This window comes from Motacilla alba, chromosome 1 (genome assembly GCF_015832195.1).
Source record: "Motacilla alba alba isolate MOTALB_02 chromosome 1, Motacilla_alba_V1.0_pri, whole genome shotgun sequence".
Taxonomy (NCBI): domain Eukaryota; kingdom Metazoa; phylum Chordata; class Aves; order Passeriformes; family Motacillidae; genus Motacilla; species Motacilla alba.
The window spans coordinates 108,046,663-108,062,825 of record NC_052016.1 but is presented as its reverse complement, the minus strand read 5'-3'; the positions used below and the strand labels follow the sequence as shown (position 1 = coordinate 108,062,825).

The window sequence follows — 16,163 nt, the reverse complement described above, 5'->3', positions numbered from 1 at the left end:
CAGGAAAGAGCAGAGCACTCAACAGGTACACAGTTAGCCAGTCCTGACAGGCAATCCCTGCCCAGCTCTCCACAGCACGGGCTCTCTGCCACTCTTCTTCACTGGGGTAGAACATACACTGTACCAGAAAGCAACTGCACTAGTGTGCTTCTCTCAGAGTTAATCCCACCTCCGAACAAGCTGCAGTTTACCTACACAGCAGGGGAATGCCTGTGACTCAGCAGTGGTAAAATTTTCAGGTGGAGGCCACTTTATAGTGCCAAACACATTCTTATCACAGCTGTACTGAGTTTCAACATGTTGAATAGTTCTTTTGTCACTCATTTGTAAATAAGGACAAAAGGTGAAGGACTAGCATGCTTCAATCTTCACTCGTTACAAACACACTAATGTAAAGCAGTAGGGATGATGGTATACACCAATGCCTCCTACTGCCACTCACTTGGTCACCACACGTTGCAATTATGAGAGCACGTGTGCTTTAACATGAAGAGGAACCTGTAAAGCCATAGTTAAACTGGCTTCTGCCCCATTAGCCTCTTACTAAAATCTGAATGTTCTCCCACCTACTCTAATGGCACCAAAATGAGAGACAGAATAATCTATGCAGTGCCTACTTTTTTGTCTGAATTGCTGAAGTTATACTGTGGGACTGCCTCTATACTCTCATCCTATTATTATTTCTGTTACAAAACCAGAGATGATATTATCTGCTCCTGCAAAGGATGGCTCACTTCCAATCTGGAAATTAATATACATCTACTGAAATTGGGAGCAGACTTTTCTTGCCCTCTAATGAAACCAAAACCATCATGCACTCTGACAATCCTTGCAGGCTCTCTGCCACTGGGGTATATTGCAGAGCCTTGTCAGAGATTAGGTATTAGCATTTGTGAGCAGTCAGACATAAATCTAATTTAATAGAAAGCGAATAGGAAGACAGGATTGAACAGTCAAAATATATTGATCAAATAATTTTTCAAAACATGAGTCTAATTGAATTTTAACATCATTAGGCTGATTGTCACTAGCATTTAGAATTTGGATACATCTGATAAGGGAAAAAAAAAGAAAAAAATTTGAATACAATTGCCATTTTTATCCTACCTCCATGCTGCTGTTCCATCCCACTTCTTGCTTTACCATATCCATAATTTAGGGGTATTCTCTGGTAAGTAGATGGAGAAGCAGGAGGTGAGCAAACTGGAGACATCGGAGGAGACTTGGGTTCCTATTTCAAAAACACACCAACACAGAACACAATTCTGAGACCAAAATTGTAAGAAACAACCAAGTAATGCTGCAAAGTGGTCCAAGTGTACACAATATAATGGACAAACAAGAGAAAATAAAACCTGCAGCATCCTCAGGTTCTTTATTTGCAAAAAAAAAAGGTTTAAAATGGACAAGACAGGACTTGGTACTGAGCCTTCGAGGGATAAAGCATGGCAGTGCTATAACAAAGCCTTACAATGGTCAGCTCAATGTATTTTGACTTCCAAAGATGCCTGAAGGAGTATATGTAGAAGACTCAATGTGAATGGATAGCTTTGAATTTACATACAGTGTGAACGCGTCCTTTGTGGGAGATCATTTTTCATATTAAAAAAAATGTACAAAAAATTAAAACACATCTCTGGATCAGTATTTTAAACACTGTGGATTTGTAAGTATCAGTGGGTAACTATCCCAAAGCTTCCTCTTTCCTTTCATTTACTGAGATTGCTTGAGAAAAGGATGTAAGCCTGAAAGGTTTTCCTGAATAAAGAGGAAAATATGACACAACACAGATTATCCAGATGGAGCCAGGGGTTTGAGGGCAGTGTTCTGCTTGGGTATCAGTACACAGAGGACAGGCATAGATGCTCTTCTTCCTGATCCTGTTATTCCACCTGTGTATCTTGTCATCAGCTCACTCCTGCTGGTTGACCTCGGGCTGGGAACACCGTTACTGACGCCAACGCACCCTGGGATAAACGTGGGCACATGTTTTGGGAAGATAAAAGTGCTTCCACCAGGCACTTACAGCATGACCTGATACAGTACCAGAGGAGAAGGTATCAAGCCTGAGGAAAATTATGCAAATCAGTTCTTATGAAAATTACGCAGCACTGTGAAGCTTCTTGTATCTGAACAACTGCTCTCTACTCTCCTAAATAAAGGTAATATGAATGTCCCTTGGATGCAGCATTAAACTGGCCTGTTTCACTCAGGAAAAAAGAAAAGCAGATGTCTGCTGGACTATTCCTTGAGGAGATAAAAATGAAAGAAAACTTGGGGCCCCTACCCCACCCAAAAATAGTGGCTCATGATTGAATACCTTGTCTCCAATTGAGTATTTCTAGAGTGACTGAGGACCATTACTCCACTACCATACTGGCCAGGGGAAATCACTCATTTTCCTGTTCTCTTTCACAGACAGATTTCTATTTGCTGCTTCTTCCACTTCCTCTCCAAGAAACAGTGCTGAATTAAGTAGGAGGAAAACACTGAAAGAACTTACACAGAATATTACAGGGCTGACAGCTTTATACAAGCTCATAGAGAGAATTTTTTTCAGGGAAGCAACTGGGATGCATCAAAACCAAAACACAGGCACGATGGGGATTATTTGCACATCAGGAGTTCATCTCCTGTCTAGTGTTGGAAAATTGAGTAAGCCCCTGTGACTGTAATCATTTACAGGACTAGACCCAAAAGGAGGATCCATAATGACATGTTGGCCTGAAGGAGACAAGGCTGTTACCTGTTTGTCCCCTTCATCTGTTCTTTTGTAGGAATTTTTTTCCAAAGTTGCATGTGGAACCTGAAATTTAACTCCATGGAATTCTGCTGGAGTCCCATAACGTACTTCAGTGTCATTTTTCATCGCCATAAATCGTGGTAGAGGTAATTCTGTATTAAAAGAGAGAAAATTCAACTGAGACTACAGAACATAAGAAGCACTTTTAGCAGTATCATCTTGTAAAACCAATGAAAAGTTTATCTATAAAACACTGCTAGTTATATTTTATAACATTTTTAAGTGTAGGACTCCTTTGATTATTTTGTGTCTTAATAAAAATGTGACTGTTACACAAAGCTACATTCACTAGCTTAATATATAATCTCTCCATGCAAAAAGAAAGAAATAAGCCTTGTGCATGTTATTAAAGCAAGCAGCAAACTCATTTCCTGCCTTCAAAACCTTGCCTGTAATGAACAGAATATTTCCCACAGAAACTGTGGGATGGATAAATTAATCAGTCAGGATCACAGTATCCTTAATGCTGCCATCACAAAAGGAACAGATCAAAAATGGTAGGGTTCAGAGATCACAAGAAGGCCTAGAGAGACACTTGTGTCAAAAAGTCCCATGTTGCATCTGCTGTGCTGAGCAAGAGACTGGCACTTTGTCACTCTTTAAAAAACAATTCCCAATTATTTTGCAGAAACACCATTTATTTTTGTGCACAGTCACCCTAAAAGATCAATATAATTAAAATTAACAGAATGCTCAACACCAAGCAAAGCCATTCATCCATCACCTCTGTAATCTTTTACACCAACAGTTACAACCATGAGAAAAATAAATAATTGGAATTTTGTACATGTTGCTCACTCCACTCTAAAGGCACACATATTTTCAAGAGAAAATGTAATTAGCACTGGAAGAAGTTTTATTGAAATTTTACTGAAACAGTAAGTAAGCAGGATATCAATACAAGGACTGCAAGTACCTGTTTTCACTCAAATTTGTGTATTATTTATATATGCTGGACTTGTAAAACATATGGAGTAAATCACAGTACAGGTTTCTAATTAGTTTGTTGAGAGTTCTTTGTTGTTTGGGGTTTTTTTTTTTTGGTTTTTTTTGTTTGGTTGGTTGGGTTTTTTGTGTTTTTTTTTCTTTTTAATTAACATCTTTAAAAAGGACTGCAATGCAAGAGAAAGTGCACAAGCTGTTTGTAAGGAAAACTGACAGGCAAATCCAGGCCACTCCTCTTCACCCTTGGTTCAAACTCGTGTTCCAGCAAGGCACTGAACCAAACTGTGCCAGCTGCATCTGACCCCCTGCACTTGGCCAGGAGCTCTGCACAACGGGAGCTCAGCTCACACAGGCCATCACATGCTTGCCATTCTGGCCTTCCCTCCCTGGGATGGGGCAGGCCTGGAAACCCCCTCCCTGTGCCTTGCAACGCACATGAATTTGACATTTCATTGCCCTTATCAGAGACAGCAGAGCAGAAGCTGTGGTGGGAGCAGTGACCTGATTGCAGAGCTGTGGGTAGGTGCTGCCTTTCCAGCCCTCTCTCTTATATTGCAGCTGGTTGCATTGCTCCTCCAGTGGGAAGGTGCAACCACAGCCTCAGGGCATGGCTTGAAGGCACACCCAGGATATGGGAGCTAAGGGTTCCAACCTGTTCCAGCTCAAGCAAAAAGCCATGTTTTGAAGCCCAAGCCCTGTGTTTTGAAGTCCGAGCCCTGCTGAGGCAGAGTGTGCATCACTGAAACAAGAACACTGAGTTCCTTCCAAGTTGCTATCAAGGTTTCACAGCTGAAAGGGACCTGCTTTCTCTTTATTGCTTGAGCTAGATAAGACTCCTTCAAGAAGCTTTCTTCTCCACCAAAAATGGTACATTTAATATTACTGTCAATTCATTGAGAAGAATAAAGCTGTTTTAAAATACATCTAATATACATTTTCACACCTATTCACAGTAAGCACTGTGATTTTATCTTCACTACCCATTTATTTTGGCAGGCTTATTTGCGAAAGCAGATGAGCGTTACAATCTGCTCTGCACAGAGGGACTCCCTGACCAGCCCGTGTCCCCCACAACGTGCCTCCACCCTAAGCAGCTATCAACTCTCACTCTGGACAGCTGTCAAGATTAGAGGCTGAAGGTGAGAGAGAAATGCATCTCCCACACTGATCATCTGTCATTCCTGCTGCTCCTCTGTCATGCCTTTTCCAGAGGGAGATGTCATCTCAGATCTCCCATATCTGTAATTCCCTGCAATTTTCCACCACTCACCTGGAGCATGTAACATTACCTTCCACTCTTTCTCTGCTCCTTAAAATTGTTCAGAGAAGCATAAGAAGGAAGAGTGTACCATCATGGAGAGGTGACAAGCATTAAAGAAAGAAACAAGTGCATAGCACTGCAAGCAAAATTTGCTACTTACCATTCTTAATGCTCTCAATCCGTACTGGGAACCCTGACTGTGCTGCCGCAATTAACTTCAAAGCAATATAAAACTGAGCAGGACCAAAATAACCCACACGCTTGGCTCCACAAACTTCTGTAATCTGAGACAGAAGACACACATTGTCAGTTAAATGAATTTCGCTCTTCCAGATGTCAACATCTCCACATAAACAAAAAAAAAAAACTTTAAAAACACTAAGTGCTTGTTGTATTTGAAGTTTACTACGCATATCTGTTTCAACTCAGAACATTAGTACACCAGAGACAGGTTGCTAGTTGTTGCATTTTTCAGAAGCACTGCTGGTTAACACTGCTATCCTAAAACTAGTTATGGGTTTTCACACATGTAAGATTTTAACAGCAGGGGAAATTAAAAGTTCTTAAGTACCCTGTCCAGTAAAACATTTCCACCAGGAAAATTATACTTAATATTAGCCCTAACGACAACAATTCAGATAATCACTGTAACTGGAACATAAACACAACAAAAGATCCCAGCACACCACTTGAGCAAATGATTTTTTGTGCAAAAAATTAACACGGTCTTAGCACTGAAGTTCAAATTCTATGTGTACATCATTATGTGCTTCACTCTGCCACTTTTATGAAGTAAAGAGCACCAAGTTCACACACTCAGACAATTCAGACAATGCCTAAACAAACAGCAGGTATCAGCAGGTTTTAAGCATGGGCGCCAATTCTCCCATTCCTGGAGCTCCCAGATGTTCACAAACAAACCTCAAACAAGCATTGGGATTAGAACAAAACTCCATTTGCCGCAGACAGAATAGGAAATCTCAAATTGTTTTCCTGAAAATACACTTAGATTAGCAATGTCTACTGGCTAGTGAGGTGCAGCCTCTGTGACAGTTCTCCAGGGGCAACTGTTGCTTCTGGAAAGCCATGTCTATGGATTGGCTCCCAAGCTACAACAGCATGACAAAAAGTATTAAGTTGCATATAAGCAAACAGCACAAATGAATAGTCTCTTTTTTCTGATTTATTTTTATATGTATAAAGACACATACATACATAGTTGAAAAATGACAGGTCAAAAACTAATGAAAAAAATCAAATCATTTGGAATGGTAATTCTTACTAATCAAAGACAACTGTTTTCAAACAAACCCTTTCTTCTCTGAAGTGACCTCTGCTTTGTCTGAATGAGCTCCCGCTACTTTCCCTTCCTACAAGTTTCAGACTTGGTCACAAGACACATCAAATAGTTTTTTTTCTCCTATGCTTGATGAAAAAGGGAGATTGAGTCTCTGTATATGGACAGTTTCAATCAACCAGAAGCATTTGTCATTCTCTTTCCTCTACTTTTTTCTCTGTTATTGTGCCCTTTTTTTAATTCTGGCCTTCCCTCCATCACTGGCCTCGCTGCTTTTATTTTCCATCGAGAAAGCACAGCACTTGGGATGTGCCCAAGATGGATGTCTGGGCACACCCTTGGTACCCTTTCTGAGCTCCAAAGCAGAGTTCTCCCCCTGGTCCTGCATGCTCCCAATTCACTCAGTCCCACTGCCCATCCCACCCACTCCTGCATGGTCCTTCCTCAGCCAGCAGCCCTGGCTCTGCCTGGTGCAGTGGTGTGGAGCACAGATGACTGGACTGGACCATGGACCCGGAGAATGCACAGCAGCTGCACTTCAGACCGCTCCTCATGGGCAAAACCTCCAGGCATGCCAGGATCCGGCAGCTCTGGGGACAGTGCTGCTGTGGCACGTATGTGAAAAGCCACCAGCTTGTCCAAGCCACCAGTCACGAGCCTGGGGAGAAGCAGATAGAGAAGGGGCACAACCAAGCTGAAATTCAATCTGGGTTCACAGCTCTGGTCTGTTATGGGAAATGTTTGTTTAAAACATGCCAGTGCTGAACAGGGCAGTTGGAAAAAGCTGGGCACCCACTGGCAGCCAGGCCCTCCCATGGAGGCCACGGGTGCTCAGCTCCTGTGTGACCCACGGGCAGTGCCTGGCACGGCTCCTGCTGTGGGGCAGAAATGGCACACAAAGTCCATGGCTGTGCCTATAGGGATTTTTCTCCTCTTGGGCTCTTTTCCTGCTATGGCTACACTTCCTGCCCTGCCCATGCTTGCTGACATGGAGCACCAGTGTCCCCATGACATGCTTCCTCTTGCTGGCTGATGGGAAAAGGCAATACTGAGCAGCTGGGACTTTCACCGAGATGCTACTACCTTCCTGAGTTCATTTGCCACTTATTTTCTATACTTTGAAATATTAAGGTTGCTGGCTGCTACAAATGCTCTGCTTGCTCCTCATACGGAAACATGAATATTTTATTCTGAACAAGCAGACTAAAAATTTCTATCAAGGACATCTAACCCCTCAAAAATACAGTGATGTTTCTCAAGCACACACTTCTAGCCAACCAATCAGAAACTGCCTCTCTATAATTTTGCTTTTTGATGATAACAACAGAAATAAATTTTGTAGACACAAGCTTCTGTTATTTGTGCCACCAGACTCTGAATTCTTTGTTAATGGTCCATAGCAAAAGATAGAAGCTGACAGAGTAGTCAAATTTATTACACAATTAATTGTGGGTATTTATATATATTAACTGCAGGTACAGGCATTTACTCACATCAGGTTCCTTGTCCATTTAAAGGAGAGGGTCTCGGGTTCCTTCCAGCCAGCATTTCACACTATCTGCATCAGAATCCTGCTTAGAGGTGCCAAAAGTGCCCCTCTCCCCAGCAACCACAGAAGTTGGTAGTAGATTAGCCTTTATCCAAAAGTAAATCCTCAGAACATGCTGCCTGCTCAAATTTCCACGGCAGCTTAAACTGAACACTGCATTATTTTTTTGTTTCCTCGTTTTACCTTTTACAGGGTCAGTGCACACAGTTTTTTGATTAAAAAAGATTAAACTTAGTGATATTCAACTCTGAAATTAAGCTAGTTTGTGTGATATACTATTAGGAGTCTCCCAAGGTCCATCCAAGTTAAAGGCACTGCATATGAATGTGATAGGGTAATTTTTCATTTAAATCCTTGAATCTGTTGTCAGTTTGGGCTGCATGCTTTTTAGCAAGCCAGCAAGGAAAGAACTGGTATTTTCTGCTTGCTCACTGCTAAACAGACACAGGTGTAAATCAAAACAACTTGCATGCCTTCATACTTCAAGGGGTTTTAATGCAAAACTATTGACTGTCCATTTATATTACAATTTTTTCTTTAGTTCTCCAACAGAAAACTTTAATCCTCCAGTGACAGCAAAATATTGAAGAAAAGTGTAATGAAGAATGTATTGGAAATAATTTTTCATGGTGGTGGGTTACAGATGTTACTTGCCAAATCTAACCTCAGGACAATAAACAGAGTTAGTCCAAAATCACACAGAATCACAGAATGGCTGGGGTTGGAAGTGACCTCTGGAGATCTGCAATTCCAATCTCCCTGCTCAGGAGATCAGGATCACCTAGAGCTGATTGTACAGGATTGCACACAGGAAGGTTCCAAAAATGCCCAGAGAAGGAGAATGTACCATTCACACAGTAAAGAAGTTTTCCTCATATTCAGAAGGCACTTCCTGTGTTTTACTTTGTGCCTGTTGCCAGGCACCACCAAGAAGCCCAACTCCATCTTCTTGACACCTCCCTTCAGATATTTATATAACATTGATGAAATCCCCTCTCCATCTTCCTCAGGCTAAACGGGTCCTAGCTCCTCAGTCCCCTCCTAAGAGATGCTCCAGTCCCCTGGTCATCTTTGGAGCAGTGATGCTTAAACTTTAACCACTTGGATCCATCCCATACCTTCTAGACCCCTAACCCATGGGATTCCTCCAATTAGATCCTTGAAGAGGATCCAAACTTGGCACTCCCGAAATCAAGGGCTGGGACCCTACTTTTTGCCCTGTATCGTTCACACAGGTTCTTGAACTCCACCTTGCCATAGTCACTGCAGCCAAGGCTGCACCAGGCTTCACACCCCTTACCAGTCCTTCTTTCTTCATTAGTACAAGGTGTAGCACCACACCTCTCCATGCTGGCTCCTCCATGACTCGTATAAAGAACTGACCACCAGTGCTCTGCAGGACTCTCCTGGACTGTGTGCCTAGCTGTGTTGTCTTTCCAGAAGATACCAGAGTGGTTGAAGAAGGTGTTGAACGCTTGTGATCATGAGAGTACTTCCAGATGTCTGCAGAAGGCTTCATCGACTCCTTCTCCTAATCAAGAGGCCTGCAGCAATATTCCAGGCATGGAAAATTGCCCTGTTCAATGGTTTGTGAGGCAAGAACACTGCTGAGTAGACAATGGGTATTCAGCAGGTAGCCTTAACACACTTGTTCTGCAGAGGAATCCCACCACATTCTCTACCAAGAACCGTAAGAAGGGGAGAAAGACCAAGATCTATAAGCCTGCACACCTTCTGACATGTTAAAGTTTTTCTAGGGTCGCAAAAATATATGAATTTTGTAAGTATTAAAAAACAAATCTCCAATTCATAAACATTAAAATTTGAAATATAGCTATGAGCTCTTCAGAAGAGATGCTGTTTGAAACCACTGTGCTCCATGAAAACTTCTAATAGAAAAGCTCTGTATCTTCAGGTACTGGAACACAGAGCAGATTTTTGTATTTTTTATCCACTCACTGCTCTGCTCTATTGGCTGACAGCAAGTGTTATTTTTATAATTGCTCCTTGAAGAGCAATTACATGAAGCAGTTTTTTCCCAGCCCAATCTGACATTGTTCCAGCTCCCTCTAGTTCTCTCCAAACAAGTTTCCACTGCAGTCTCCAAGAGCACTAACCTCACAAACACACTGGGCAGGTCTAATTTAGATTGCAAGAACTAAACTTCAGAAACTGAATATGAGCCAGGAGCTGAAGTTTGTTTTTAACAAGTAGAAAAAGGAGTATAATCAGAAATTATTATATCCTAATCCTATGGAGAGGCTGAAATGGTCATGCTGGAGCCTCAAGGCAAAGGTAGATATGGGACTTTTGCTTTTTCATTTAGCTGCTGTGGCGTCCTCTGTATCAGGCTGGCACGCAATTTTTGTCTGTTCTCTGTCACCCTGCTGCTACCTGCCACATAAATGGTCACTGCTTGTCATTTGTGGGCAACTCTAGCTCTAAGGCTCTCACGACTCTGTGTGGGCTGTGGGATCCTGTGAGAGCACGTGTGAGCTGAAGAGTCACCTCACTGGAGAGAAAAAGAAGGTGACCATCACTGGCTCCTATGTTAAAGGAAATTTTCTCGCTACAATTTCCATCTCACTGCAATCCCAGAATGCACATCTCTTACACTTGTCCTTGCTCAATCTATAATGAGGCAGAAATATTTTCCAGTTTATCAACTGCCTCTGAATTTTAGGGAAGGTGTTGAAAAGCTTTTGCCATTACCGAATGCACACCCCACCCAGTACTCTCCCAAGGACAACCAACTGTGATACCACTGCTCAGACCTGAACTGCAGAGTGACCTCAGGCTCCCTTCTGGGTCAGCCAGCTGCTTATAATAGTTTCAAAGACAAATATTTGCAGCAGTGGCTTATCAACAGCTTATCTCAAAATTGTGTCATGCATCTGACCCACTTTACCCTTTCTTTTTTTTTTTTTCTTTAATTTGTGTTTACAGACTCTTTGATCTGCGTATTAGAGACAAGTTTTGCTACATTCTTAAACAGGTATTTCTCTCTCAATGGATCATTGTTCAGACATTTGTAATACTACTTGGAGCTCAGGGCTACATATCTATTTCTTCAATATTTAAAGCAAAGTAAGAAACAACACATCAAGGATTACTGACTGGGAAGGCATTAGGAATATGCTGGGGCGTTACATTCCCAGATGTACATAGGAAGAGGCTCTGTCATGGATTGGTTCTTTACCTCTGCTCCACAATATGAGTGGTATTTCTGTAACTATTTATTTTATTCTGTCACTTTGTCTATTAAAAACAGTTGTTTTATCTATTTTAGACTTTTTTAAACGTTACCTGAAATGCTTACTAAAAATCAAGCTATTTTAAACAAGCAGGGTTCCAATGTTTAAAACAAAATTTAAAAGAGCTTAGTTTATGGCACAGAACACATCCATAGCATATTTTTAAAGAGCTAACTATAATATATTCTCATGATTTAAGCTCTGCATGATCATCATTTTACACTTAAGAACACCATAATTTTAAATTGCAAGGCAAGCAACAGATAAACTGCAAAAGCTTCATAACTTCACACATAACAAACACAGTGCTAAAAGGAGCAGAGAGCAACCCCCTGAGTTAGGCAAAAACCTGCTGACAGCACCATCAGGGTTTCCCTGAACTTCCTCCTCCTGGCATGACCTAGAACCATCCACATCTGCCTGCACTAGTGTTCCATCACACCTTTGCATATCTGGGGGGAAAGCACTTCACTCTGGGAACAGGGAAAGACTCTTCCATCAGCTCCAAGCAGAACATTTTACGCCCACACCGAGAGCCACAAGGCTCACAATTCAGCGCCCGCTGTCCGCAGCACCACCGAGAGAACTGCATGAAACAAACACTAAACCAGGTTCAAACAACTCCAAGTCTGACAATGAAGCTTAATAGCAAAACCATTTTATAACTGGAAAATGCTGATTCCTTAGCAGAGGTTGAAAATAACCCCAACCTGTAACACAACTGGTTTCAATCTTTAAAGAGCCTGTGGGCAGGAGCAGGACAGGAGCAGGGCAGTGACACTTGGTCAGTGCAAGGGTCTGTCCAGTCCTCTCTCTTGTGTAACAGTGAGCTGTGGATGCCTAAAGAAACCCAAGCATGTGAATCATGCAGTACTTCTCTTCAAGTGGGAAGACTGGTAATGCCAGCATACCATAAGTCACAAAATATTGATCTGAATTATACAGCTATGAGGACATGTGAGTCAGCACTGATAAGCAAAAGATTTCAATTATTAAGGAGTGTTGACAAGAAAAAGTCTGCCAGAGAATGAAGGCTGCTGATGCATGCTAATACTTCTAACCACTGAAATATACCTGAAAGAAATGCCACCTCCCATGCTCAACCTCTGTTCTTTAATACACAAAGGCTACTCAACCATTTACCTGCATGTAATGTGGAAAGGCTGGACACTTTCGTCTCATGTCAGTCTCACAGGGGTATTTAAGAAGCCCCATTCCTGAGAAATGTCTGACAATCACCACACCAAATAAATTATTTTTGTGACAACAGTGCCTACAGCCTTAGGCCAGAGGTTGTTACACACATTTGCTGATACTTCATTCTGTCTTTGATAGGAAAACCTAGCACCACCTTCACCAAACACATACCTTTAGGAGTATGTGAAAAGCCTACAGAGGTGAAGGAGATGAAGCAAATTATTTTCAAAACCTGCTTGCCTTTTTTTTCCTCACTATTTGGAAAATGAATGCTACAAGAACAGCATTCATGCATCTAAAGTTGTTCAGTGTTTCATATTCACTGTCTGTATCACATTTGTATTAACAAGATCGATAAATACAGCACATGTCAATATGTGTAGGAGTATAAGTAAAATTTTAGTAATGCTTGGAACACAAAAAGTCTGAGAACAGGTTACTACTCCAGCTTTAAGAAGTTGGCACAAAGATGCCAACAATCAGGACAGATTTTTTATTTAAATCCATTTATTCACTGAACTGCTTCACAGTTTTTGTAGATAATCAGTTTGCATCTAGATATGGCAACACAGATACTCAGCAGGTCACTCTCTGAAATGCTGCATGCAGTCTTGCCAAAAATCACTTTTAAAATCTGAAAACCCACAGAAATTTGCAAAGTAAACAGAATTGAGTTATAGATGCTTTATCTGCTTTTCAAATCTCTACTATGGAAGCAAGGGAGTGAGAGCAAGAAAAATGGCAAGCACGGAGCTGTCACATTGCCCCATCCAAACAAGTAAATTGCAGAAAATTTCCACAAGGGTTATCCAAATTTCTTCTGATGCAAGTCCCTGCCAAGAGCATTTAATTCTCTTGGACATGAGTTTCATAAAGCTCATCCTACAAATGGTTAACACTATATATTTTATACATTGCAAATATGGTAAAGGCACCTATCATCCCAGGATTTCTGCTCATTTTCCTGCTCACCTCGTCTCCTGAAAGAGTGTATCTAGGGACATAACACAGACAAGGTCCAGGACATGACAGACTAGAACCCAGACTCTCCAATTCTTGTCCACTCAGCAGAGACATTATGCTGAACTCCCCTTACCCACAAGCAACTGACATCGCAAGAGCTTGAGGGAGGCAGGATGTAACTATCCACACTGAAATTTGGCCAGGGCTGGAACCAGGCCAACCAAAATATCCATCTGTTCCTAAAACTTTCATTTTCTGAAGGTCGAACAAAAATAGTATCTAAATCTTACTGCTAGCGAGAGTTAATGGGGAGCTGCTTTTTAGCTCAAGTGGAAATGCCATGTTTTGCACAGGAGCTGCACCCATATCCTTTGGGAATGGAAATACAGGATGATCATGGGGAAATTAAAGGACAACACTACTTTTGCCACATAAAATCATTGCGGTTTGGGCATTTTAGACTACTTCAGCAACGAAGTTGCTTATTATTTCAAGTAATACTTCTCACAAGCAGCATATTCGTTAGCATATTTTCATCTTGAGAGTACATATTCACTGACTTAAAAATACGGCACTCTAATTTATAAGCCTGAGTTCATTACTAATCCAATGTATTTCAAAATGCATGTTTTTAAAAATCTATTCAAACTCTGTGTGTCTATACATATGCAAAATTGAAATTAAATATAACTTGAAATTCAGCCTAAAAAATCAAACCTTTGAATGAAAGGTTTCTGCAATCTGTCCAAGCCTTTTTTTACAAAAGGAAAAATTGTCTCTTCATTGCTGCAGTTCAGATATGGATTAAAACACCTACCATGAGGGATTAAAAAAAAAAAAAACAACCTGAAAACACTCACATTTTATAATGGAACTTGAAACCATATAAAATGCTGGACTCTCCAAGTATGCACAAAAGCATAAAAATTAATCTTGTAGTTTGAAATTTAACAAAGGTAGGATAAGGATTCTCTTTATGAATGTCAGTCTCTTAACAGCATACCACAGACTGAGAAATAACAGATTTTTCTGAAGAAAAAAATAAATCCTCATTGGCTGGGTTGATGCCTTATTTCTTGTTGGGAGTACAAATTCAGTTGGGGTATTACTCATACAAAACAAACGTGTATTACAGAAAATTCCATAAGTTGTTGCTAGACAGGATTTAATTTACCCTTGAAAAAAAACATCAACTCTGTTGCAACTTATTCTTCAATAAATGAGTAACGTATGAAGCTCTGCACTACAACTCTGTTTTATTCTCATGTTAAAACATCATCATAAAATGCTTCAATACAAGTAACAGTCTGTGAAATCACAGAATCACAGAATTTCTAGGTTGGAAGAGACCTTTAAGATCATCGAGTCCAACCCATGTTCTAACACCTCAACTAGATCATGGCACCAAGTGCCACATCCAGCCTGTTTTTAAACACATCCAGGGATGGTGACTCCACCACCTCCCTGGGCAGATGATTCCAGTATTTGACCACTCTTCCTGTGAAAAACTTCCTCCTTAATCCCAGCCTGTACCTCCCTTGGTGCAGCTTGAGACTGTGTCCTCTTGTTCTGTCTGTGGTTGCCCGGAGAAAGAGACCAACCCCAGCTCAGCACAGCCACCCTTCAGGAAGCTGAAGAGAGTGATGAGGTCACCTCTGAGTCTCCTTTTCTCCAGGCTAAACACCCCCAGCTCCCTCAGTCGTTCTTCATAGGGCTTGTGTTCCAAGCCCCTCTCCAGCCTCGTTGCTCTCCTTTGGATCACTGCCCCACTATCCATAAAGAAGCTTGCCAAACTCACCTGAGGTGCAATGAGCATCTTGAAAAAGGCTGGAAAAGCTTAGCAATAAGGAGATAACATCTCCTGTGGACACACCATAATGTGTTATGAACAATCAAAATATCTTCTCAAATTCAGAGACCCTTTTAGCACCTAAGGAAAAGCAATGGAGACTACTCCTAGATAAATGCTGGAGTCAAGAATAGTGAGGAGAAAGGGCAGAAAGGCTTGTAATCTTTTTTTGTAAAAGTATAAAAATTAACTGTTATCAGAAATTTCTTTCAACAGTTCCACTGTTAAACTCAAGCCAAGGCTACCCAAAATATGTGCCTCTACAGTCAAATCTTTCTTTTCCTATTCTGTCCAACTAACTGCATTGCTGTAAGTGAACCCCAGAAAACAAAGTTGTTTTAAGTCACCACCGAGAGGTCTAGAGGGCTGCCTACAGACAGTACTGCAGTGTGCTCCTGCTGCCTCTACAACAGCTGCCTTATTATTTCCACATTTCTTTGTAACTACAAGGAAATACTTCAGGAGTTTCACTCTCAGATGCTATGCCAGGATAACTTTACAAGCTGTTCCATTTGTAGGCGTTCTCACAGCTGAAAGCATACCAAGAGCAAACCTCATGACAATTGCCCTTATCTTCTCTGCTTGGAAGGTGAGCAGCCTTTTCTCCTTAGCAAACATTTTCCTACTTGTTGATGGGACACAACTCCTCCAGCCACCACTGCAGTCTTGATACATCCAGTCACAAACTGGATCTAAATAAATTCTTCATCTCTGATCATACTTAAACTAAGGCACCTCACTCAATTCCCCTCTGCACAAGGATAAAACACTTGGATGCTGAGCCACGTGGGCCACAGTTTAATCGTGTAGGACAAACCTTTGTGTGGGTTGTAGATGACAAAAATCAAACACAGAGGACACCTAATGTTGTTTAGAAAGATTACAGAAAAACATCCAACGTTTAGCTTTTTTACATTTTAGCGACAGCTTGCATCATTGCAGTAGATGAAAACTACTGCAATGACCTGTGAAGAAATTCAAAATCTTCTGAAGTTTCAAGATAAACATTAGTTTCCTGCTGTTTGAGTTCCAATACACAGAACAT

The 16,163-nt window shown here is 41.2% G+C and overlaps 1 protein-coding gene across 2 annotated transcripts in view; it reads right to left on the bottom strand.

The window, feature by feature from the left end:
- REPS2 (RALBP1 associated Eps domain containing 2) overlaps positions 1-16,163 on the bottom strand; it is a 96,681-nt gene that overhangs the window by 56,786 nt on the left and 23,732 nt on the right. For both annotated transcript variants that reach the window (XM_038151384.1, XM_038151310.1), the window contains exons 2-4: positions 5,170-5,293; positions 2,747-2,895; positions 1,108-1,231 (exon numbers count right to left, since the gene is read on the bottom strand). In XM_038151384.1, coding sequence (XP_038007312.1) covers positions 1,108-1,231; positions 2,747-2,895; positions 5,170-5,293 — 397 coding nt within the window. The remainder of the gene's footprint in view (positions 1-1,107; positions 1,232-2,746; positions 2,896-5,169; positions 5,294-16,163) is intronic.